The following is a 23,639-nucleotide window of genomic DNA, read 5'->3' as shown; positions in this document are numbered from 1 at the left end:
TGTCTAGTGGGAAAGTGGGCTCTGGATCGTCTCCACTCACATGGTCCCAGAACTTGGGCCCAAGCCCAAACCAGCTATACAACAATTTTGCAGCCCTGCAAGCTGATCTGGCCCAACCATGGGTTATTAATTGCTGTATAGACATACCCACTGTGTTCAGAACCTGTTTCTTCAACCTCAATTTAATTATGCAGACACAAACAATCATTTGCACACAAGCAAAGTCCTTATGAACAGAGCAAAACATCTCTTCAATATGCTGGGAAGGAACAGAGAGAATGTGTCAAACAGCTAGCAGTAGCTCAGTTACTATAGGCCATTTAAGTGTACAGATAGAAAGAAAAGTTGTCATGATATTATACCATACATTACATATAAATAAGGGGGAAAGGACAACATTAAAAGAAAGGTAACAGTGGACAGTCAAGCATTAAAAAATTAGGAAAAGCTAGCCTAGATTGCCTCTGTAACCTCAATCTTTACGCCACAGCCTTTAATTACATGATCACATATTATTTATTGCACAAGATGCTTGCCTCATTCAGTGCACAGGATGGACAGTGCTCAATGATGGGTAGTTATTCAATAATTATTTTCATCCTCATTTAATGTGTGGTCCCAGGCCTTATTTACTGCACATTAGTCAAACTATGTTCCAAATACAGAATTCTTAATTTCCATATGGGCTTTTCTATAGCTCTCATTACTATCTGAATGCTTCACAGTGTATCTTCACCACACTGCAATCAGGTAGGGAGTTATTATTACTGCCATTCAACAGATCAGGAACTGAGGTTCAGAAAGTACAAAAGGTATCTGCTCGTGCCGGGTGCTCAACTTAAGACACCCAAGGCCTGGTACATCAATCACAGTACTTAATATTTTTATAGAACTTCATATGTTCAAAACACAGCTCCCAATGACTTCAGCTGCGAGCGCTTACCACATGCGCAAATTCTCAAGTTGGGCACCTAGAAAATGAAGGACACATAATTAGTGACCACCTTTGAAAAGTCTTATTTTTATTACACAGGAACTCCATGGCAGAGAAAGGAACAAAATCCACTGACTAAACCGTAAGACCACCCTTTCTTCATTCTGCAATCCCCTACCTCATTCTCTACACACCAACTTCTGCAACAATTAAGGGATCATATAGACAACAATCTAATTCACTACACGATCATGGGTCCACTCCCAGAGCAGGCTCTGCCTGTGCTATGAATGATAAAGATACCCTATGGAAAAAATAGCATGATTCTGTAATTAAAGACTATATCATAATGCACACATACACAAAAGGTGGAATTAAGACTAAGACTGCATGAACAACCTTAGTTCTGACATTTGTTAGAGGGTGTGACTTTGCAACCTTTGTATTTGTTAATTAATATTAATAGAATTTTTTTAAACACTGAAAACTTCAAAAGTAAAATTTTCATAACGAGAAACTATGCTGATTCCTCAAGTGCATCTTCAGAAAGGTTGGTACCTTTAAAGCCACAATACAGACACTTTATCACTGGAGCTAAAGCAATGATTGGCGGCAGCAGTAAGAGTTTATGCCATGTGTGAACCAATGATTACAGAGTACTATACACCCTTTGCTAGTAGGTTTCACAGCTATTTGCTAAGTTGAGAATCAAAACTCCTGGATTCTACCCAAGGTCTAATGAGGGCCCTCAACACCTTTATTTCCCAGTGTTCCTGCCACATGCCCTCTTCTGTCCCCAATCTTAGCACATATCCCTTTGCAGAATGTCTCTTCCCCCAGCCACCTCTGGGCTTCAGCATGCTTGGCACAAACGGAACCTGCAGATCATTTAATTGTCAAACTCCAATAAACAAGCATCAAGGGAAAGTTAGTCACCCTGTGCGGAAACAATGGTTCAAGACGCCCCTCCCGGTGGGTATCTATCTGTAGGTATGCTTGTGTCCCTTCGCTACTAATCAGAGAACTTCGGCAGCACTTTCAGTTTGGCCTGCACATGTGCTGTCCCACCTCAAGGTTAACCAGTGCATGCAGGCAAACCACCTCAGTTACTTCGCTACCACAGTGTCCTTGAAAGAACTCCAAAGTAGAGAGGAGGAGGGTGGGTTGTGGAGAACCCACAAGAGGACACATCTCAAAAAAACATCATTACTACGTAAGGTGAGCAACTCTTCTTCTTCAAGTAGCCTCTCTATGGGGTGTTTCAGTGCAGGTGACGCTTGAGCTGTATCCTCAATGGTGGGCAGGGGCTTCTACTTGAGTCAGTTACGGGTGAAAATACTGTGGAACCAAAGATGGCATCAGAAGCCGATTCTCCAGTAATTGTATAATATTCTGCATATATATGGAAACACAACTATGTTGCCAGTTCAGCAGCAACTGAGAAGCAGACCAACCTCATGGAGTGAGTGTGAATATTGGATAGAGGTGTTATGTTGCAAACCTGACAGCATATTTTAATACCGTTTTAGAGCCATTTGGAGAGTCCCTAAGTTGATACTACTGAGACCTTGGATCTCTCTGCCATAGAAATAAAACGCTTGGGAGACTTTCTAAATGCCTCTGGTCTATCCAAGTAAAAGGGTTCAGGCTCTCATAACATCTAGTGTGTAGTAGTTCAGACTCCCTGTTATCACAGTGAGGCTAGAGTAGAAGGTAAGAAGGTTTGTGTGAAGGTTCAGTTGATTTCTGTGAAAACAACAGGTCACCTTGGGGGTGAACTGCAGATGTGATCCGAGTGTGACCGTGTCTGGAAAGAATATTGTATGAGGGAATGTGCCATCAGAGCTGCTATTTCCCCTATTCTCCTTCCAGGATGGCCACTCTCATTGACAGATTTGGGAGCAAACAAATAGTCACAGGCTCAAAGGGAAGTCTAGTCAGGCCTTTCAACACTAGACTTAGTTCCCATGTAGGAGTGGGATGGCAGGATTGGGAGAAAAGATTTACTATACTCCTATATAAAAAGATTTCCTATACTATACAACTGTTTTGTGGTTGGCATGAGAGCATTGAGAATCCCACAACTTGTTGATGAAAGTTGCTACTGCTGCTAGGTGAGCTCTGAGTGAACCCTGAATTTCTGAGAATTAGTACATAGTCTAGGTCCACTGGCAGAGCAGTGTATGTTGGGGAAATTTGTTGTGAAATACACCAAACCTGAGTATACAAGAATGACATGTAGTGGATCTTCTACTGTGTAGGAATACTTCTTGCGTCTCCCTTCAGCAGGAGCTTTCTATGATCCAGAATAAAAGAGCTTGATGGAAAAGTATCCTCAGCTTGGGATGTAGAGTGCATCCTTTGTTCTGCAACAGATGGAGTGGGCTGAAGAGAGATTGAGCATGCTAGGTGAGGATATCAAATCTGTTTTATACAGGTGGAAGCAATCAGTATGATGTATAATTACTTTTAATAGGACTCCTGAGAGCAGGGGAAACTGGGGTAAGGCATAGAAAAGGTCCCTGTCTCATGGGGAAAAAAGAGCATTTCCCAAGCATTCCCCTATTTCTGCTCCGCAGCAGTAGTGTTGGCATTTCTTGTTCAGGTAAGTGGCAAACATTCCTGCACTTGGTGCCCCCCACTGCCTAAATAGGTCATGAAGCACTGCTGGGTTTAACTTCTATTCATGATCATGGGGGAATTTGCAATTGCAACTGTCCATTGAGTTTTGTACTCCCAGAAGGTAGATGTGGGAACTGCACCAGTTTTATAACTTTAGTACTTCTGAGTAGAGAGAGCACCTGGTTCCTCCCTGCCAATTTATGCATGCTATCATAGAATCATAGAATAATAGGACTGGAAGGGACCTCAAGAGGTCATCGAGTCCAGCCCCCCGCTCTCAAGGCAGGACCAAGCTCCATCTACACCATCCCTGACAGATGTCTATCTAACCTGTTCTTAAATATCTCCAGAGAGGGAGATTCCACCACCTCCCTTGGCAGTTTATTCCAATATTTGACCACCCTTACAGTTAGGAATTTTTTCCTAATGTCCAATCTAAACCTCCCCTGCTGCACTTTAAGCCCATTACTCCTTGTCCTGTCCTATGTTGTCTGTTAAGGTTATTGTGTGTGTTCCTTGGTCAGTGGGATGATGGATATAGGTATTTCTGACTGCCCTGAATTCAAGGAGGTCCATATGGAAGAACATTTTTGGGGCTAACCATTTGCTCAGTGTTTTTAGTTTGGATGGAGTGCACAGCCAAACTACGAGGCATGATTTTGGTGGTAACATCAGAGAAGTCTGAGGAAAGGGAATCATCTTGCAAATGTTCATTGGATTTTTCCACCAGTCTAGAGTTTTTTATCTTAGGGTGTGTCTAGACTACATGCCTCCTTCGACGGAGGCATGTAGATTAGCCAGATCGGAAGAGGGAAATGAAGCCGCGATTAAAATAATCGCGGCTTCATTTAAATTTAAATGGCTGCCCCGATCTGCCGATCAGCTGTTTGTCGGCAGATCGGGGGAGTCTGGACGCGATGCCCCGACAAAGAAGCCTTTCTTCATCGACACAGGTAAGCCTCGTGAAACCATTTCCCTCTTCCGATCTGGCTAATCTACATGCCTCCGTCGAAGGAGGCATGTAGTCTAGACACACCCTTAGTGGGTAGTGGCAGTCTAATCTATGTCTAGTCAGTCTTTAGACTGAGCTGAATCACATCTGGGGGCACTGCAGTTGAAGTCTGGAATGAGGTATCACATCTGTGCCTGTTGCCATGTGCCCTAGACGGAAGCAGCATTTGGCTGATATTTGAGGGCTGTCTCTATAAGCATGGCCAAGGTGTGGAACCTGTGTTGCAGCATGGGATGCTCTGGCCTTTATCAAGCTGAGGTTGGCCATACAGAGGAAAAGATTGATTTTTGTATGTTGATCTGTAAACTCAGTTCCATGAACAGGTTTACTGCAGTGCTGAAAACAGTAGAGTTTAATCAAAGGAGAAAGCCCCTTGGAGAGTAGATTTCAGCCCAGTGCCCCATTTACCGGCAACGCGTGCATGCAAAATGCGGCTCTTACACATGCGCAGTGCGGGGCTGGCAAGCGGCTTTCACCGCGGTTCATTAAGCCCTGCACATTACAGTATCCTTCTTTCAGCTGAGAAAACAGGACCTGTTTTGAAAGTTGCTGACGGATGATTATTGCCTCAGTAGTGGTGGTCTTTACCTCTTCCAAAACACTGAGATTAGTGTGCCTGTCTTCCCATTTGATCTTCAAGATCTTGCAAAGGCAGCATTGGTACCTGGAATGAGGAATGTGGTGTATGCAGGGGGAAAATAATTAACTTCCAATATAAATTTACCAATGACACCCCAGGTAATAAAAGCATATACCTCAACCCAGATAGATGCTACCAAATTTAGAGGAAATAGAGGAAATGATAAAGATTAAGACATGGAAATACAACATACTTGCGAACACTAAATCAGAACAGACAACAAATCTTCTAATAAGTATAAAAAGTGCACTTGCTTGAAAATACAAGATGATTGAAAAAGCTGTAAAAGATATAGATTCTCAAATAAGTACCCAGTATGACACTTTGTGTCATGTAATGAGTGGTGTGGGAATCAATGGATAATTGTATTTTTGACTCCTGGAATAACAGTGTTGTTTTTCCTGTGCATCAAATATGTAAACAGTATAAGAAAAAGCAAACGTTACAGGGACCCTTTAAAAATTTAATTGCCAAATTATACAACTGAAGACTGCAAAATGTCATTTTAACTTAAAAAGGAGACACATGGCCCAAAAATAATAGGTATAATTGGTGTTGTTGTTGTAATATCAAAATCACTGTTAGTAACTGGATATTGAGAAGGGACTGTTGGGATGGTGCTGGGTATTATGAATTGCTGTGGTTGACTCAAGGCTGGCAAATCTCAATTTACTTGAGGATTCTGGGAGCAGGATTCTCTGCCTCAGACAGGATATATGGAAATTTACTGAGAGTACTGATAGTACACTTGAACGCTAGTACAACTATGTACTCTGGATGTTTAATCAAGGGCCGTGTGTGTATTTGTACTTCTCAGAGAACTATGGACATCATGGACTGTCATGTTCACCAAACATATCTCATAAAAACATGTAAATGGTGACCTTAGAGGAGACAGTTCAGGGTCAAATGACATTCTAAGACAGCACAACAGCTAGAGCTCAGGTGAATGATTGATGAGAAAGTAAATGTCAATCTATCCCTACTGTCCCTTCCAAACACATCAGAGAAACAAGTTATGAAATGCCAGTGTGGCATATTTCAGGAACATGTGACTCCTTTGAAAAAGGATACAAGTATGGGAAAATATCCTATGCTCATTCTCCATACAATTTAACATTTAAAAAGAGACTGGTGACATGATAAAACAAGAAGCCCCAGATCAACCAACACCCTTGTATCAGGTAAGTTTGAGCTAGAGGGCTTCAGGGTAGCTACCACTCTGTCCTAGGAAATACCTGACAGATGAAGTGTTTCAGAAGAAACAGAAGCCCACAGCTGCTTTGTTTGCCATTTAGGATACTAGCCCAGGAGCTAGTGAGGGCTTCTGCTTGGGGACCTAGGACTTATTAGCCTTTTGCATAGCCTTTTGTTGCCTGCCTGTGATTCTTTCAAATGAAAAACATCTTTGAAAGAATACAAAGCTTTGCTTTAAGGAAAACGGAATCCGTGTTTTTACTGACACTAATACTATAAGTTCTGCCCAGATGTGGGCCAATAAAGATCTCAGCTTTTAAGTTGGTTTCAAAAATCACTGACATCTTGTGTAGAGAAAGCCTGTTAGAGATAATGCTGGTGGATGATGCATAGAAAACTTAGAACTCCATCTAGAGGCTTCTGCTGATAATAGGGTTTATACTGCTTTTGGGACTTACACTGCTTACTTTTTGTTATAGGGCATCTCTGCTATAAGTCACCCTGGTATATGTTGGTTCCGCATTAGCTTTGTTGATGCTTGTGGGAACGGTTTCATTTTCAGTGCTCCCATTCCCCGCTCTTCCGTTGCACAAAAAACCCAAACCCAATCACGCAAACAGAAGTCAAGCATGGGGAAAAAATTCCCTGCTCTATGTCCTTTCACTATACATCCACTTTTTTTAAAAGTATCTTGGACATATAGTGGGGACACTCTGCACTAGGATGTACACACCAAGCAAACAAAGAGCTCCGCAAGAGTTGGTGTTCTGGGAGAACAGTTTAGTATCCTCAAATGGTAAAACTTCCCCTGTATTTTGAAGCTCTTTTTGAATACTGGAGGCCTGATACCAAGAAGAATGTTTCATAGAAATGGCTATAGCCAACTATGAAGATCAATGGGACTAGAACAGAGGCGGGCAATAATTTTTGATTGGGGGGGCACTTCAAGAATTTGGTAAGTGGTCAAGGGCCACATTTTTCCATGACACTAATGGAGGCAGTACTTGGGTGCAGAAAGGAACTCGGGATAGGGGGTAGAAGATTCTGACATTGAGACGTGCAGGAGAGGTTGCAGGGTCTAGAAGGGGGTTGTGATCTGGACTGGGGAATGGAGTGAAGGAGGGGGAGCAGAGGGTCTAAGGAGTCAGATACAGGCTCTGGCCAGGAGGCACTTACCTAGGCAGCTCCTGGCAAGCATCCCAGTGGGACTCTCAGGCTCCTTGCCTTCTGTACCCCTGCATGCTGCTCGAAGTGGTTGGCTGTGGGGGTCATGTGCTCTCTGAATGCTGTAAGCACCGAGGGGGAGCAAAGGACCTGCGCACTGCTCCTGTCCCGAGCACAATCTTGCAGCTCCCATTGGTCAAAAACTGGCTAATGGGAGCTGCCTGGGCCATACTTGTGGTGCAGGCAATGTGCGAGGGCCCCTCCCCCCTTCCCTGGCTCATGTTACACAGAGAGCATATGGCTCCTGCAGCCAGCCACCCTGAGCGGCATATGGGGGCAGGGAGCCTACCTGAGGGGCCTGCCAAGCTACAAGATGGTGCCTGGCTGAAGCCAGCCCATGAGACAGATTTTTCCCACTCCTGGGCTAGAACCAAGGTCTGTGAAGTCTATTACAGCTGGTGTTCTCACACAAATACAGGGAGACCATGCAGAGCCATATACAATCAGCCCTGTAGAGATTAGGCACCATGAGACATATCCCATAAAAGGTCCAGAGTAAGAGCATCCTGCAGACTTCTGACTGGCTCATGCTCACTATTTAACCATGGAGAGTGTCCTAGGAAGTTGTCAGGAAGTCACACAGATTTCTGACCAGGTGCAACTCAAGGCTTCACCTTGTTTTCCGATCTCCAGTCTCTAACTCCTACAACTCTGACCCCGACTCCCAATTCCAGTGTCATGACCACCATTTCTGATCTCTGACCCAAGCTGACTCTTAACCGGACTCCTGCCTATTAATTCCAGCTCTAGTAATTACTGCAGTCCCTGCTTGCTGACCGCCATCTTGTGGCTGTCCTTGACTTGAGGACACCCACCCAGCTGTAACCATTAAGCCAGACCACGTATGCCCCTATGTCTTACTCTGTCTGATGCATAAATCGCTAGGGCTTTGACTACACTGCAGGGTTTTCACGCAAAAAGCCTTTTGTGGAAGAGGTCTTCAGCAAAAACTTCTTGTGCAAAAACATGTCCAGACATCAAAGCGCATCACAAAAGTGATGTGCTTTTGCTCGGGAGAGCATCCACACTGCATAGACACTCTTGCGCAAGAAAGTTCTGATGACCATTCACAGAATGGCCATCAGAGCACGTGTGCTTTTTCCCATAAGGGTCCACACCTGCCTTTTTGCAAAAGAGATGTAGCGCAAAAAGGAGTTATTCCTCGTGGAAGCAAAAGCCCTCTGTTCCGTTGATTTTCTTGTGCAAAAAATGCACTTCAGGTGTGGATACTCTGCTGGTTTCTGTGCAAAAATAGCTGGTTTTGCGCAAAAACTTTGTTGTGTAGACATAGCTTAGATGGAGAGATGTACAAGTCATGAGATGACATTACAAAACTACGGTCAAGAATTGCTCGGGCAGTTTGACCAAAATTTTTGAAATTGCTGATAAGTTAATAAAGTATATTTAGACAGTGACAAATAATTTGACACACTCATTTGAAGGCTCACAATCATATATGCCTTCTTCCCACAAAGATCCAGTCTCCTATTGGGTTGAAGTTGCCTCAAACATTCATCTGCTGCTGTGATCATTGAGTCTGTAATGGGACAGTTAAAGAAATACCTGAAGTCTTGTTGAGGAACACAAAGCCTGTCTGTTTGGCAATGGGTGGGCTACAGCAAGTTGTCTGCTAAAAGGTCTTCAGAGGTTCCAGTGAGGCTTTATTAATGGCAAGGGCAATCCAAATCAACAGTCTGCACAAACTGTCTTGCACAAGTTCTCTTTTTATCATCAAGGATGAGGCTAGTCTCCTAATGGAGTTCTTGAAAAACTTTAAAAGTCATCAGAAGGACACAATGCTGACTCTGAAGTGATAACCTCATTTAAGGAAGAAGAGATATTGGGGCAGAGGGAGTATCTAGAGGTTCTTCTCCAGTCTCCTTTTCTTCAATGGGTTCCAGTAACAATGGAGGCAGTGGGCCAAGATGTGGAATGTATCTAGACACTACGGGGGGGGGGGGGGGAGGAGGAACCATCTGAGACTGAGCCACTGACACACACATGCACGCACTTGGGGGAACATTTCTTGGTTGCTATGTGTTACCAAGCAACTTTAAAAAAAGGATTAAAACACACAAAATTGCTTCTCTAAGATTCAGTTTTTGAAAAGTTATAATGTAAGGGATAGTTACATGTGCTCAACACAAGTCCAACAAACCTGAAAATAACCAGATTGCATCTGACTAAACATTTCCTGTTTTACTCACATATCTGTGATTTCCAGATCTAGTCCTTCCTCAGAAATGGATGTTGCTGGATTCTCCACATTGGGTTTTCTGCCTTATAGCAACAGGAAGGTCACGGCTCCCAAGGTAAAAGCCTACACTCAGTTTCCATTGGCTCTCCTGCTAACACACTTCCTGCTTCCTTAGCATTCTTGGGGACTCTCTAGGACCCACCATTTATGGCAGGGATGGGGAACTTTTTTGGGGTTGGAGACCACTGTCCCACGGAAAAATCAGTTGAGGGCCAGACAAGTGAGAAGTGGGGGAAAAACCCTCACTGCGGCCCCCAACTGAGGAGAAAAACTCCCCACATTCCCCTTGCACACCAGAGACTAAGGGGGCCCAGCCTAGTAGATTTTGTGCACCAGTGCAGGCTCCCCAATGCTGGTGGGGGGGAGCTGAGCCTCAGGGGCGAAATCTGGCAAGTCGAGGGCCACATCTGGCCCCCGGACCTGAGGTTCCCCACCCATGATTTATGGTTTTAACCCTTACAAGCAAGGTAATTAGGGTTGGATCTCAAGATTGTGAAAAGACTTCTGTTAAGTGTATGATTGGAATGACCAGAAAAGGGTGTTACCACCTTTCCTACCCTATTCATCACACTGGGCTTGGTGCAGGAAAATAGTGTGTGAAATTTTATGTCCCGTGTTATTCTGACACGATCATAATAGCCCCTTCTGGCCCTAAAATTCCCCCAATCAGCACATTTTATTTGATTAAAAAACCCATTAGGCAATAAAACATCACAAATTATATAAAGTAAAAAGCTTTTTAAAAGTATCTCCCTTGCATCTTTCTCCTTTGCCTTCTCCATTAACTTTTTTGTACCTATAGCATGTGCCTTATCTTTCCCTGCCTTGCATCTATACCATACAACATTAAAACAAAATTAGAAACTCTTCACTTCTTCCTCCATCCCCTTCATTTTTATTTTTCTATATTGCTTTACTTTCTTACTTAACCACATTATCAACCTCCAGTTTTACCTATCTTTCTTTTCCTCTTGTTTCCAGTTTCCTGTACTTCCCCCACTTTCTTCTCTTGCACAATCCCCTCTTGTTTCCCCTAACAGGAGCCTCATATTCTTTAGCCTAGACAGGATCTCTCTCTACTTACATCACTACGTAGAGTATATATGCTGCTCACCATCCAAATTCAGGTAAGAACAACAGCGGAGCACTCAACGAGGTATTGCATTGGCGAGAAAAGACACGCCAAACCTTAAAGTATATATCCTACATAGCTCTCTACACACTCATTATTGTATCTTGTGTTACATTATGACTTGTCTACACATAAAAATTCCATTAGTGTATCTTACATTGATTGCATATGCCCACACTGTTATAGCTGCTTTGGGGTAAGATATACAGCTATTGAGACTTATATTCATAGAGCAGTGCTGTGCTGCTTCCATCCCAGTGCAGTGCAGTGCGATAGATAGATAGGCAGGCCAGGGTTCCTTGCACTTCTCTTAAGTATGTGGTATCCCAAGTAATTTTTGCTTCAGATTGTGAGATACTTCCAGGAGGCCAGAGAAATTGTGGGAAGAAAGGCCTAATTTCTACAATCTTCTCACTGTCTCCTGGAGTTTAGCTGATGGAAGTCCCATTTCTAAACAACTGTCATAGTGAAATGGCTTAGGAGATACACTGTGCCCCTGTCAATTACTGAGACTGAAAAGCAGGTCCTGGAATATCTGAAAGTGTTCAGTACAGTACCAATTCTGATGACTGAGAATTATTGAAATTGTTTGAGAAGTTCAGAGAAAGACCCAGAAATTGAATGTGCACAGACCAACAAAAATCTAGTGTTCTTTGATCAACTGCCTTTGATGGGATGCTAGTGTATTCTCCAGCCAACAAGCATGGGTAACCTGGAGATTTAGGATGATTAAAGCTTCAAATCTTCACACTGTATTGAGGGCACTGATGAAGCAAGGCCACGGACAAAAATGTGTGCACCTCTCAGCATAGAAAAATGAGTCAAGAATCACTATTTGGAAGCTGGCACTATTTGGAGTCAAAATCACAATTGCTACCAGTTAGTGGAAAACCAATTCAATGATGTAAGATCCACAGTTGGAGCTGTAGTGTAAAATGTATATAAAACTATTCAGCACTTGATACTGCATCATGTAATCAAGGTAGGTTATACAGGAGCTCACTATTGTGTATGAAAATATCCTAATTGTGAAAGGACCCATGTGCCCATTCTGTTTGCTTCATCAGCTCTTGCCATTCAGTTACTGAAAGGGGAATTCTCCACGTAAATCTTGTCTGAAGACCCTGGGAGTTCATGAGCATTAATACTGGTTGGGGCTAGATAAATCCAGGATACCGGAATCTTCAGATATTCAGTGTTACAAATATGAAACAAGAAGTTCTCTTCCCTTACTGGGCTACAGATATGAATGAAGAAATGGACCCATCTTATTCTGGATGAACCTGCACAACCTTGCTTCTCTGTCTTATAAAACTACTGTAAATCCTAACAGGAACACAAGAGATTAGTTAACTATAACCTAAGCCACAGAAAAATGGTTGTAGAGAGTGCATTTGGTAGGCTGAAGGGGAAGTGGAAAAGTCTAACAGATATACTGGTCTGGGATGCCTCTCGTACTATTGCTGTATGTTGTTTTTACACCAACAGAGACTAAAGGAGTAATTGCTGATGACTGGACACAAGACATGCAAAAGCTACTTATCAAATCTGAACAGCCCAACCTGCAATCCACTGTTCAAAATGCTGCCAGCAGAAGTGCCATGGTCAAAAAGGCTCTGTGCCTACACTTTGAGAACAACATATTATGTTCCGGTACAAGATATACTGAATTATCTGTATAGCAGAAGTGCCTATGGTCCCAAGTAAACAGTTCAGGTGTCATTGTTCTAGGCACTATACAAATGCATAACAAAAAGATGGTGCCTATCTTGAAATCCCCATTTTCTGGTTTATATGTATTTCAATGCTATTAAATAAACCTGAGTACCTGTATTTTAAAACCAAGAACACCACTACTGCTTTATTAAATAGCACAAATTTTATTAAACACAATCAGGACTTCAAGCACACAGTGCATTCACATACATTTAAAGATAATTTCTGACAGATAAGCCACAGATTAAGTGGTTCTCCTTGTTCTGAGCATTGAACTGGTGGAAGAACGACTGGGACCTAGTGGGGAAAGTAAAACGGCCCTCACAATAGCTCCAATCTCCATATTCTATAGCACAAAATGAGGTGCAGCTTGCCTGAGTAATGATGATCTCCAGCAACTGTGTGCTTCCTAACTGAGGTGAGCATTTCTTCTTACATTCTCTTCTCTCCCCCCTTCCTCACCCCCAGCTTAGATCAGCTTCAAAGAACTGTCTTTTTCCTGTCCCACACACTCTCAATTAATTGCTCATCTCCACACAGCCAAGTCCTCTGTGTGGTTTGTTGCAACTCCACCATGAGTTTTTTAATCTCTCTTTGTTACTTATGCAGCCCTCATTACCATACCAGACACCATACAATTGTTAGTGGGCTTTATCTTCAAAACACTGGTGGGGAAGATTTATCCCTAACTTACAAATAGGGAACTGAGGCACAAAGTATATTTATCAACTTGCCAAGGATCACAAAAGAAGTCTGTAGCTGAGCCAGATATCCTGAGTCCCAGGCCAGTATCATTTCACATTGGTTCTTTCTCTTGTGCTCCAATTTGTAAGGCAGCAAGCATCAGTGGAACTTTCTAGTAAGGTATGTCTATTGAAGGTACTGTCCAAAAAAACAGAGATCAGTCAGTAACCATTGTGAATGCAATAGCTATGGAAACCCAGCATTCCTCTTTCCCCCTCCTCCCCCCCCCTTTTTTGGGGGGAGGGGGAAAGGCATTTTCACATTAGTTTACCATAATCCCCAAACAACTTGGCACCCAGATCAAGGTGGAAAGCAGCCTTTATATGCTTCCTGGAAAAAGAATGTTTATCCCCATGTCAATGCCAATCTTTACTTTAAAGAGTTGGTCGAGTGCGGGAACATGATGCATTGTATGTGACTTGCAATCCTGGCCTTGGAAGACATTAATTACCCTGATGCAAAGTCCCAAAAGGCAAAGAAGATACTATTCAAGATGGGTACGGGCCAGCCAGGGAGAATGCGAGGTTTTCTGTTGAGGTGGTTTTGCCAGATTTTTTGCTTGATAAGTGAGAAAATCTATCCTACTACAGAATGGAAGGGATGGGGGAAACACGCACTATCTAGGATTATGCATACCAAATTAGAACTCCTCTTGTATTAGAAATTCTCTGATATGCCAAGAGACATGAGAAAAATCAGGATTACATTAATCATCTCTTAACACGTATGATGCACTGCACTAACAGGTTTATTAAGTGACTTCCTCTAATACAATAACCAATAATGCCCATTGAACCCTTATTTTTTTGCACAGAAGTACTGTCATTTCATGGATTTTCTCTATTAAATTTTTATGCATACAGTTAAACCACAGGCTTGAGACCACAAATGATATTGCTTATGATGCTGTATTAACATGATGTTTTAATATAACTCAAAAGATGCAATTATATTACAGTATTTTTAGCTTTGTATGAATTGCTGGACAGTAGATAGGCTGGCAGGTACTGTGTGTTTAATCTTTGTACTCTCAAAATTGCTTCTATATTTAGGTTATGACACATCATGGGCCATTTATACTGGAATTATTTTTTTTGCTGCCACTGTTTGCCATTTTTGTACCCAATCACCTGGGCACTGGCAGATAAAAAATGAAAAGTGTCAGGAATCGAAAAGAAGTAGTGTAGGAAGGGATGGGTGTGCATGGAGAAAGGAGGACAGGCTGGGACAATTTGTCTCAGCAGCATTTTGGAAGGTGTAGGATAGAGGATGGAGCAGAGCAGGGAGGAAGAAAAATGGAACAGTTTCCAAATGGCATAGCTATGTTTATCTATTTCAAAAGCAGAAAATGGCAAAGCAAACCTGGGATAAAATTCAAAGCCCTGCCTTCACTCTCCCTCCCAACACAAAAAAGCTACATTTATACATTACGATAAAAACTTACTGGCTGTGGGCCCCTCATCTCCCTAGTATGCTGTCTTCGTTGTTATCTCTGAGGTAGATGTATCCCAGTATCTGCATCTGGAGTAGGTCCTGACTGATGGCATTGTCCTGGAGACCATGAGTATCAAGCGGCTTTTGAGTAGACAGGTCAGTGCTAGCCTTCTACTGCTCTACCTCATGAGGCCTCTCAGCACTCTTCTGTGGAGCCTCCAGACAGGGTCAGCACTGTTTGCAAGCAACCTATACTGAATGGATAGGCGTCTTGCAGATTGTGTGGGCATTTCCAGAGTTGCCAATGGGATCTTTTTTATGGCTCTGTCACAGCTCCTTACCCTTCACTCTACACTGTTCAGAAAGTAGCCCAGTTCTACAGTCTGTCAAGGCAGGGGCTTGGATGTATTTGCATTCTGGTGCGATTTTCCCAGATGGCACAATCCATGCTCCATATCCCTAATAGCATTTAAAACATCTCATGGTTCCAGACAGATATGCAAAGTATAATGACCAAAGAAGGCTGAATTTGGTTGTGAAAGTGCTTTCAAAAGCAGCATATGAATGGGAGCTGTACATTAGCAAGTGCTGTCAGAACAGGGTGTCTTCAAGGGTGACCTCTAGTTGAGATGACCTCAGAATATAAAAGTGTAGAAAGGTAGGACAAATCTATCTTGACAGCTGTAGTACAAGACAGCAGCAGGACTATTTGCCATGAAAGTGAAATTGCTGTATTACACAGCTGTAATTCCCACTAATGCAGAAAAATGGGTAATTTTCATCAATGGGCATCCAGAGAAGCATGGGTAGGAGGAAATGTCATCAGTGGAACTTTCATGTGTACTTGAGGCTTGCATGGCAGGGATCATATTTTATCATACATGTTTGTACAGTGCCTAGCACAGGGGTGGGTAAAAGGGCCTCCACGGGCTGGATCCAGCCCACCAAGTGAGTTGATCTGATCCATGGAGGCCCTGCTGCTCCCCCTGCCTCCAAGCCAATCAGGGCCTGTGGGGAGGCGTGTGAAGTCTCCTCCCCCCTATGCGAGGGGTACAGCACTTCTAGGCATTGCATGCTCCTTGCAGGATGGGGGCAGGGTAGGAGGAGATTTTGCATGCTCTCCTAGTCCAATAAGGGTTTAGGGGCATGGTGGGAGTGCATGAAGTCTCCTCCAGCACTGCAAGGGGCTCAGCTCTTGAAGTCAATTGCCAGCTGCTGCTCAGCTGGTGGCTGACTAAGCACAGGTGCTCCCTTGCAGGGCAGGGAGCAAGAGACTTCACGTGCTCCTCCTCCCCAGGCTCTGATTGACCTGGAGGTGGTGGGGGGAGCATGTGAAGTCTCCTCCCACCGCCAGGGGCAGGGGTACCTAGAGGGAACCACCAGCAGTTCAATACAGCTGGCAGTTCTCTCTGGGGAGGGGTCAAATATTGTGTGTGCTTCCCCACCCCCAAACTAATCAGGGTCTGTAGACGGGGAAGCCCAGAAGTGTCCTGGCCCCACCCCTTCCGCCTGAAGCTCTGCCCCAGGGCAGCCAGGGGCCACTTCAAAAATTTCTGAAGTGACCCTCAATGAAAAATCATTGCCCGCCCCTCACCTAACACACTGAGGACCCAGTCTTCAAGAGTCTTTTGGTTACTACAAAAAAAATAATTCTTTTGCATCCCTTTCCACACGATTACATGTTCATCTGTCACTTCTAACAGTCACTTTTCTCATGCACCCCAGTCAAAAAAAAGTCATGTTCTCTGGCCTTCCTATACTCCCATCCCTGCCAAATCAAGAAAACACAAACAGCACACACACAGACTACCTCTACACATAAGGGACCTGTCACACAGGCTCTTCCAAGAATTCACTTACATGTACAACAGTTCCACTTCACAGAACAAGAAGCTCTTTTCTCCTCCCCCAGCTTTCTCTCTTCCCACAGTCACCCAGACTCTTCCCTTCCTAAATTCTTTCTCTAATCTCCCTTGTTTTTTCTCCCTTTCTTTTACCATCCACTATTTCCTTAGTGTGGGGGAGAAAAAAGTGTTTCAGGATCTATCTTCCTCCTCCCACTGCAGGATCTGACAGTAAATGAGCCGCCATTGTGACATGGTCGTGAAAAAGGCAAATACGGTCTTGGGATGTATTAGGCAAGGTATTTCCAGTAGGGATAAGCAGGTGTTAGTGCCATTTTACAAGGCACTGGTGAGACCCTATTTGGAATACTGTGTGCAGTTCTGGTCTCCCATCTTTAAGAAGGATGAATTCAAACTGGAACAGGTACAAAGAAGGGCCACTAGGATGATCCGAGGAATGGAAAACCTGTCTTATGAAAGGAGACTCAAGGAGCTTGGCTTGTTTACCTTAACCAAAAGAAGGCTGAGGGGGGACATGATTGCACTTTTTAAATATATTAGAGGGATAAATACCAGGGAGGGAGAGGAATTATTTAAGCTTAATACCAATGGACACAAGAACAAATGGATATAAGCTGGCTAGTAGGAAGTTTAGACTTGAGATTAGACGAAGGTTTCTAACCATTAGAGGAATGAGGTTCTGGAATGGCCTCCTAAGGGAAGTAGTGGGGGCAAAAGATCTATCTGGCTTCAAGATTAAACTAGATGGGTTTATGAAGGGGATGGTTTGATGAGATAACATGATCTTGGTAACTAATTGACCATTCACTATCAGTGGGAAATAGGTCAATGGAGGGATGATAGGAATTACTAGAGAACTTTCTGGGTGTCTGGCTGATGAGTCTTGCCCACATGCTCAGGGTTTAGCTGATCGCCATATTTGGGGTCAGGAAGGAATTTTCCTCCAGGGTAGATTGGCAGAGGCCCTGGAGGTTTTTCGCCTTCCTCTGTAGCATGGGGTACAGATCACAGCTAGAGGATTCTCTGCATCTTGGGGTCTTCGAAGTATTTGAAGGCTTCAATATCTGAGATATAGGTGAGAGGATTATTCTGGGAGGGGTGGGTGAGATTCTGTGGCCTGCACTGTGCAGGGGGTCAGACTAGATGATCATAATGGTCCCTTCTGACCTTAAAGTCTATGAATCTAGTAAGGATGTAAGATCCTGTTTAATCTGTTAACCAGTTAAATATTAGGTTTAACTGGTTAACCAATTAAGTGGGATCCAGGTGAGGGACCATTCCAGCGCAGCTAGAGTAAGGATGCTAAATTGCATTTAATCAGCTAATCAAGTAGTTGATGGAATTTCCGTCAAATACTCAATAAAGGGGGAAACTGCAGAGCCATGGAGGGGTTAGCTTGCAGCCCCGGGAGCTAACCCCACTGTGGCTCTGACTTTTAAAATGTAATAAGAGCTGGGCAGCTCTTAATACATTTAAAAAGCAGAGGAGCAGCATCTGGGACCAGGCTGGGGCAGCTGAGTCCTGGCTAGTGTCTGGTCCCCTGTTGTGCCTCTGCCTTCCCTACCCCCCCTCCCTTGCAGAGATGGTGCTGAGGGGAACTGGCTTTTAAGCCGGCTCCCCCCAGGACCAGCTCCTGCTCCCCCCAACTTCCTGCCTGTGATAGAGGCAGGAAGGGGGAGAAGCGGACTAGTTGAGTAGTGACTTGACCACCTGATAATCCTACGCTTATTGGGTAGTTGACTACTCTGTTACATTCCTAAACTGGAGCAGCCCCCAGCCAGCCCATGGAGCTTCTGGCTTTGCAGGGCCCACCTGGGGCTCCTGGCCCATAATTTGGTGGGCCCAGTGGGGATAGACCAGCCCTTCATCTGCAATGGGCCAAGGGAGAGGGCTGCTCGGGTGTGCTGGTTAACTGTTATCTGGTAAGCATCACCCACTAAGGCTTACTATGGATGTGAATAGGTAACTGGTTATTTGGTACCTGAAGCAGCCTCCTACCTGCAGCCCAGCTGGGGGCAAAGGGCTGCTCCAGCCCCACTGGGCCACCCACATGGGGCTGCCAGCTCCCAGTCCGTGTGGGAACTGGGGGGGGGGGGGGGGGTCCAGAGGTGCCATGGGCTAGAGCTCAAGCTGTCCTCCCCCCACCAACTCTATTTAATCATTTAAACAACTAAATGCTCAATGCAGACACATTAAACATCAAGCCTAGCATACTCTGCGGAGTGTAATACAATTGGAAAATGAAGAGGTTTTATAGTTTTATAACCTTTTTTGATTTCATGGGGACAGCAAGGCACAAGTGTCTGACCCTAAAACCATCTTGATAAACTTAAGTCACTGCTGCAAATCAGAGGTGTTAGCTGAAAAATATTTTCACAGTGGGAAGTGTTAGACAACCCACATTATTTCACACAAAACTGCTTTAAAAGAACTGTACGTGGATTAACACAAGAGGGGTAACAAGAAACTTTGCCAGTGGGTTTCACAGTTATTTGCTGACAGCATACAAATGGTAAGGCTCAGGAATCTTGAGTTCCAGTCCAGGTTCTGGAAGAGAGTGTGCACTCCAATGGTCACAGACCCTTTTGTTCCTGTTCCCTCCAACCAGTCCTCGTCTAGTCCTCTTTCATTGTTCCAGTGCCAGTCAGTCCTAATCCTTTCCTCTGAGCTCCCGGTCTGAGCTAGGGATGTAAGCGACTAGTCCGTAAGCCTAGGCTTATTGGGTAGTTCAGTGACTACTCAACTAGTAGCTTCCCCCCCCCTTGCTGCCTCTGTATCTGAAGCAGCAAGGGGGGGGGGGGAGAAGAGCAGGAGCCTTGAGGGGCAGGGAGCAGGAGAGGCAGAGGCGCAGCAGGGGAAACAGTAAAACAGGGAGGGCTGAGGCACAGTGGAATAGCAAGCACCCCCTTTGTCAACTAACTGAGTAGTCAATAGAAATTCAATTAGCTGATTAATTGAAATTTAACACCCCAATCTGTGTAACCCTGTCAAATCAATTTCTTTCCCTCTTCACTAAATCTCCAGTCTCATCTTATCTTCATACTAGTTCCCAGTCTTCTTCCCTGGGCTCATGGAGTCTCAGTTCCCGCCACATACTTCAGTCTTCCCTTTCCTACTAAAAGTAGCTGGACTATCTGGACCCTCATGTGGTCTGTCTTTTCTGCTACCTGCTCAATATCTGCAACTAATCCCAATTTTCCTGCCAGATCTACTCTCCACTAGTCTGGCTATTGTCCTGTTTGCTTTAAATTCAGGGAGCTTCACCACCACAGTGCCTTTGCCTAGCAGGGAGAGAAGTGCAACCCCAGGGGAGAGAGAGTCACACTGGGGTGTTAAATTTCTTAGATCCAGTGCCACACTGGCCTAGAGCAAGTGGAAACTGCAAAGAAGTGCCAGTAGCACCCTATAACTCCAAGCTATACCATACTCAGCACTGACAGAATTTTCAGAAAATTTAGCTGTTAAGTTCCAACAAGTTTATATCATGCACCTCTGAACAGACCCCCCTCCTCTCCAAAGGCTTGTAACTTGGCACATTTGGATGAATTTTATCCAGGCTTGCAAAAGGCATAATTCTAGTAACCAGGGCAATTCCCAACCCTAACACTTTCTAAAAATAGGATGCTAATTTATCTTTTTTAAAATTAAAAAAAAATTTCTCCTAGACTTGTTCTCTGAAGCAACTGGGCTATTTTAGCTTAAATTAAAAAGAAAAAAAATCAGCTCAAGAATTTTCCTCAAAAATGGATCAAGTTTAGTAAACTTATAAGCAATTGAAAAGGACAGTCTTTTAAATAGCAAGTATCAGGCAATCTTAAAGATGGTACTACCAGCTTCACCTGTAACCACTTTCCCTATAACAAAAAACAAGCAAGAAAAATTTTAAACCTTTCAAGTAAAAAAAAACAAAACAAAAAACCAGCTGCATCAAATTCTATACAAACATAAGAATTGTAAATACAGCCACTCCCCGAGTTACGACCAGCTCCACTTACAACCATCCACACTTACGACCAAAGCAGTTGTAAATGCGGATCCGAGTTACGAACGGTGATCCGCATTTACGAACAACGCGGTCGCCATGTAACTATATGGGATCCGAGTTATGAACACTTCGAGTTACGGACCAAGTATTGGTTCGTAAATCGGAGAGCGGCTGTACAGTGGAATTTCGCTCACCAAATTCTCCCCACCCATATAGTGAAGAGAAAAAAACACTGACAACCATCCACTCTCCATACTGCTTTTTTGGGGGGAGAAACAGGAAAATAATATGCCTTTAGTCAATTCTAGGAAGCAGAGTTTGAAATCCAACTACTTTCTCTTCTCTTTATCCAAAATATCACTAAATGCTAAGATTTTGTCACAGATATTAGTAAGTCACAGACAGGTCACAAGCAATAAAGAAAAATTCACAGGTGCCCATGACCTGTTCGTGGCTTTTACTAAAAATAACGCATGACAAAATGGGAAGCTAAGCTTTGGGGTTCCTAGACCTGAGGTGGCCTGTGTGGAGCTCTAACCACCTCACCCCCCTACAGGCAGCCGGGGTACAGGCCCCAAGTTTCCGAAGTATTGGGAGGTGCTTAACCCCCAGCTCCGCCCCAGGCTCTGTTCCCACTTCACCCCTTCCAAAGTCCCTCTGAACACTCTGGCTGTGTCTACACTGGCATGAATTTCCGGAAATGCTTAAAACAGAATAGTTTTCGTTATAAGCATTTCCGGAAAAGAGCATCTACATTGGCCACAGATGCTTTTCCGGAAAAGCCCCTTTTCCGGAAAAGCATCTGTGGCCAATGTAGACGCGCTTTTCTGGAAAAGAGCCCAGATCGTCATTTTCGCGATCGGGGCTTTTTTCCGGAAAAGACTACTTGGCTGTCTACACTGGCCCTTTTCCAGAACAGTGTTCCGGAATAAGGACTTATGCCCGAGCGGGAGCAGCGTAGCTTTTCCGGAATAGCGGCTGATTTTGTAGAGTAGAGCCTCGTTGCTTTTCCGGAAATTCAAGGGCCAGTGTAGACAGCTCGCAGCTTATTCCGGAAAAGCGGCTGATTTTCCGGAATAAGTGGCCCAGTGTAGACACAGCCTCTTTTCTGGACTAGTCCTGCTCCCTCCCCTGAGCACACATTCCTCACACCTACCCCCCCAGCCTCTCAAACTCTGCTAAACAGCTGATTGAAGCAGGCTGGAGATGCAGGGAGGGAGGCGTGGGGAGGCAATGATTTGCAGGGCCTATGGGCGGGCAGGCAGGTGGCACTTCAGATTTGGAGGGGGAGCGGATATGGGGACTACTGGGTGGTACTCAGCACCCAACAATTTTTCCCCTGCAAGTGCTGAAGCACCTACAGAGTTGATGCCTAAGGGTAGGGGTACTCAGCAGCTCCTGGCCACTGTGGGTTGAAGTAATGGAGGTCACTGGAAGTCATAAGTTCTCTGATTTCTGAACCTCCCTGAAAAAAATGTAGCTTTAACCATCATATGCACCAATGCCAGCTATATGGCTCCCAGCTCTTGCAGGAGCTTGGCAAGAGCAATCTACTTTTTGAACGTAAGAACAGCCAGACTGGGTCAGACCAACAATCCATATTGCCCAGTATCTTGTCCTCCAACAGTGGTTGGTGCCAGATGCTTCAGAATTAAGAGTCTAGGCAATCAAGTGTCCACATCCAGCTTCTGGCAGTTAGAGGTGTACATAAGAACGGCCGTACTGGGTCAGACCAACGGTCCATCTAGCCCAGTATCCTGTCTGCCGACAGTGGTCAATGCCAGATGCCCCAGAGGGCCCTCTCCTGTCACCCATTTCCAGACAAGTGGAGGCTAGGTTCACCATTTCTGCAGGTATGCCCAAAGCAGGGTGTAGGGATACCCAGAGCATGAGTTCCATCACCAACCATCTTGGCTAGTAGCCACTGTCGGCCCCACACTCCGCTGGTTTATCTAGTTTTTAACCGTTACAGCACTGGCCTCCACAACCAGCAGAGCGCTCCACAAGCCGGGTGCCGCGTGGCACAAGGAACAGAACCAAACCAGCGCCCACCCCCCAGCAGCACAAGCCCGCTGTGGAAGGGGAGACCAGCGGGAAAGGTGCAAACGAGAAGCCGCAGACAGGAGGCGGCCAGCAGCCCCACGCGGCCCCTGAGGCGGGTCTGGCCCCTCGGGCAAGTGTGTGTGTGGGCCCGACCCAGACCACAAGGGGCCGGGCTCCAGACACCACAGGAAGAGCGGGAACCGCGAGCGGCGCCACCCCAGCAGCGCGGGCAAAGGGCCGCAGGGCCAGGCCCCTCTTTCATCCCCGCCCGCCGCGCACGGGCTCTGGCCCGACTCGGTCCGCGCGCGCGTCGCTCCGCACGAGCGCGGCTACAGGCAACGGCCATCCCCAGCCCGCCCCGCCTCTTACTATCCAGGTAGTGCTCCAGGTACATCCCCGCCGCCATCTTGGGCCGCAACACGGCCGCTTCCCACCGGGGCCGGAAACCAGGTGATTTCAGTCCTTCCGTCCCACATGGCGTCACTTCCTCCCCTGCCCGAAAGTACTTCCGTGGAAAACAGGGCCGCTTCCGGCCGCCTGGGGCGCCCTTTTTGAACACAGCGCAACGGCTGGCGGGGGGGGGGGGGGCGCGGCTGTGGCCGCAGAGTCCGTTGCTGGGCGATAACGGCCGCGGCGCGTCAGAGCGAGGCAGGATTTGCCGAAGGGCCTTAGCGATCGTGGTTCCCGGCAGTGAGAGCCTGGCGGGGGCAACTGCCTGAGGACATGACACAGGGAGTCTGCCACCCCTGAGCGCCGCGGCGTGCAGTGCCCAAGTAGAGGCCCCCCTCTTCGCCAGCTCACGGCCAGCCTTCGGGGACCACTGGCAGGGATGGT

General features: G+C 45.2%; 1 protein-coding gene and 2 long non-coding RNA genes across 9 annotated transcripts in view; 1 reads left to right on the top strand and 2 right to left on the bottom strand.

The window, feature by feature from the left end:
- The window catches only part of ING4 (inhibitor of growth family member 4), a 29,423-nt gene extending 6,098 nt beyond the window's left edge, over positions 1–23,325 (bottom strand). The window contains exons 1-4 of one of the 7 annotated variants that reach the window (XM_075903930.2): positions 23,175–23,249; positions 5,157–5,232; positions 944–971; positions 148–259 (exon numbers count right to left, since the gene is read on the bottom strand). In XM_075903930.2, the coding sequence (XP_075760045.2) occupies positions 148–247 (100 nt within the window). In that variant the 5' untranslated portion in view covers positions 248–259; positions 944–971; positions 5,157–5,232; positions 23,175–23,249. Of the gene's footprint in view, positions 1–147; positions 260–536; positions 922–943; positions 972–5,009; positions 5,070–5,156; positions 5,233–23,174 lie in introns of those variants that run through there. The other 6 variants (XM_075903959.2, XM_075903957.2, XM_075903941.2 and 3 more) reach the window with 6 other exon arrangements.
- On the top strand, positions 6,253–12,869 carry LOC106732091 (uncharacterized). Its single transcript, XR_003089570.3, has 4 exons — positions 6,253–6,392; positions 9,854–9,941; positions 10,689–11,013; positions 12,507–12,869. It is a non-coding gene; the product is annotated as an uncharacterized LOC106732091 (long non-coding RNA).
- On the bottom strand, positions 12,879–23,168 carry LOC149525646 (uncharacterized). The gene is made up of 2 exons (XR_016347565.1): positions 14,923–23,168; positions 12,879–13,616 (listed from the first exon to the last, which is right to left on the bottom strand). It is a non-coding gene; the product is annotated as an uncharacterized LOC149525646 (long non-coding RNA).
- Positions 23,326–23,639: the final 314 nt, after the last annotated feature.

Source organism: Pelodiscus sinensis, chromosome 1 (genome assembly GCF_052426305.1).
Source record: "Pelodiscus sinensis isolate ZL-2025 chromosome 1, ASM5242630v1, whole genome shotgun sequence".
Taxonomy (NCBI): domain Eukaryota; kingdom Metazoa; phylum Chordata; order Testudines; family Trionychidae; genus Pelodiscus; species Pelodiscus sinensis.
This window is presented reverse-complemented; position numbering and strand designations above follow the sequence as displayed.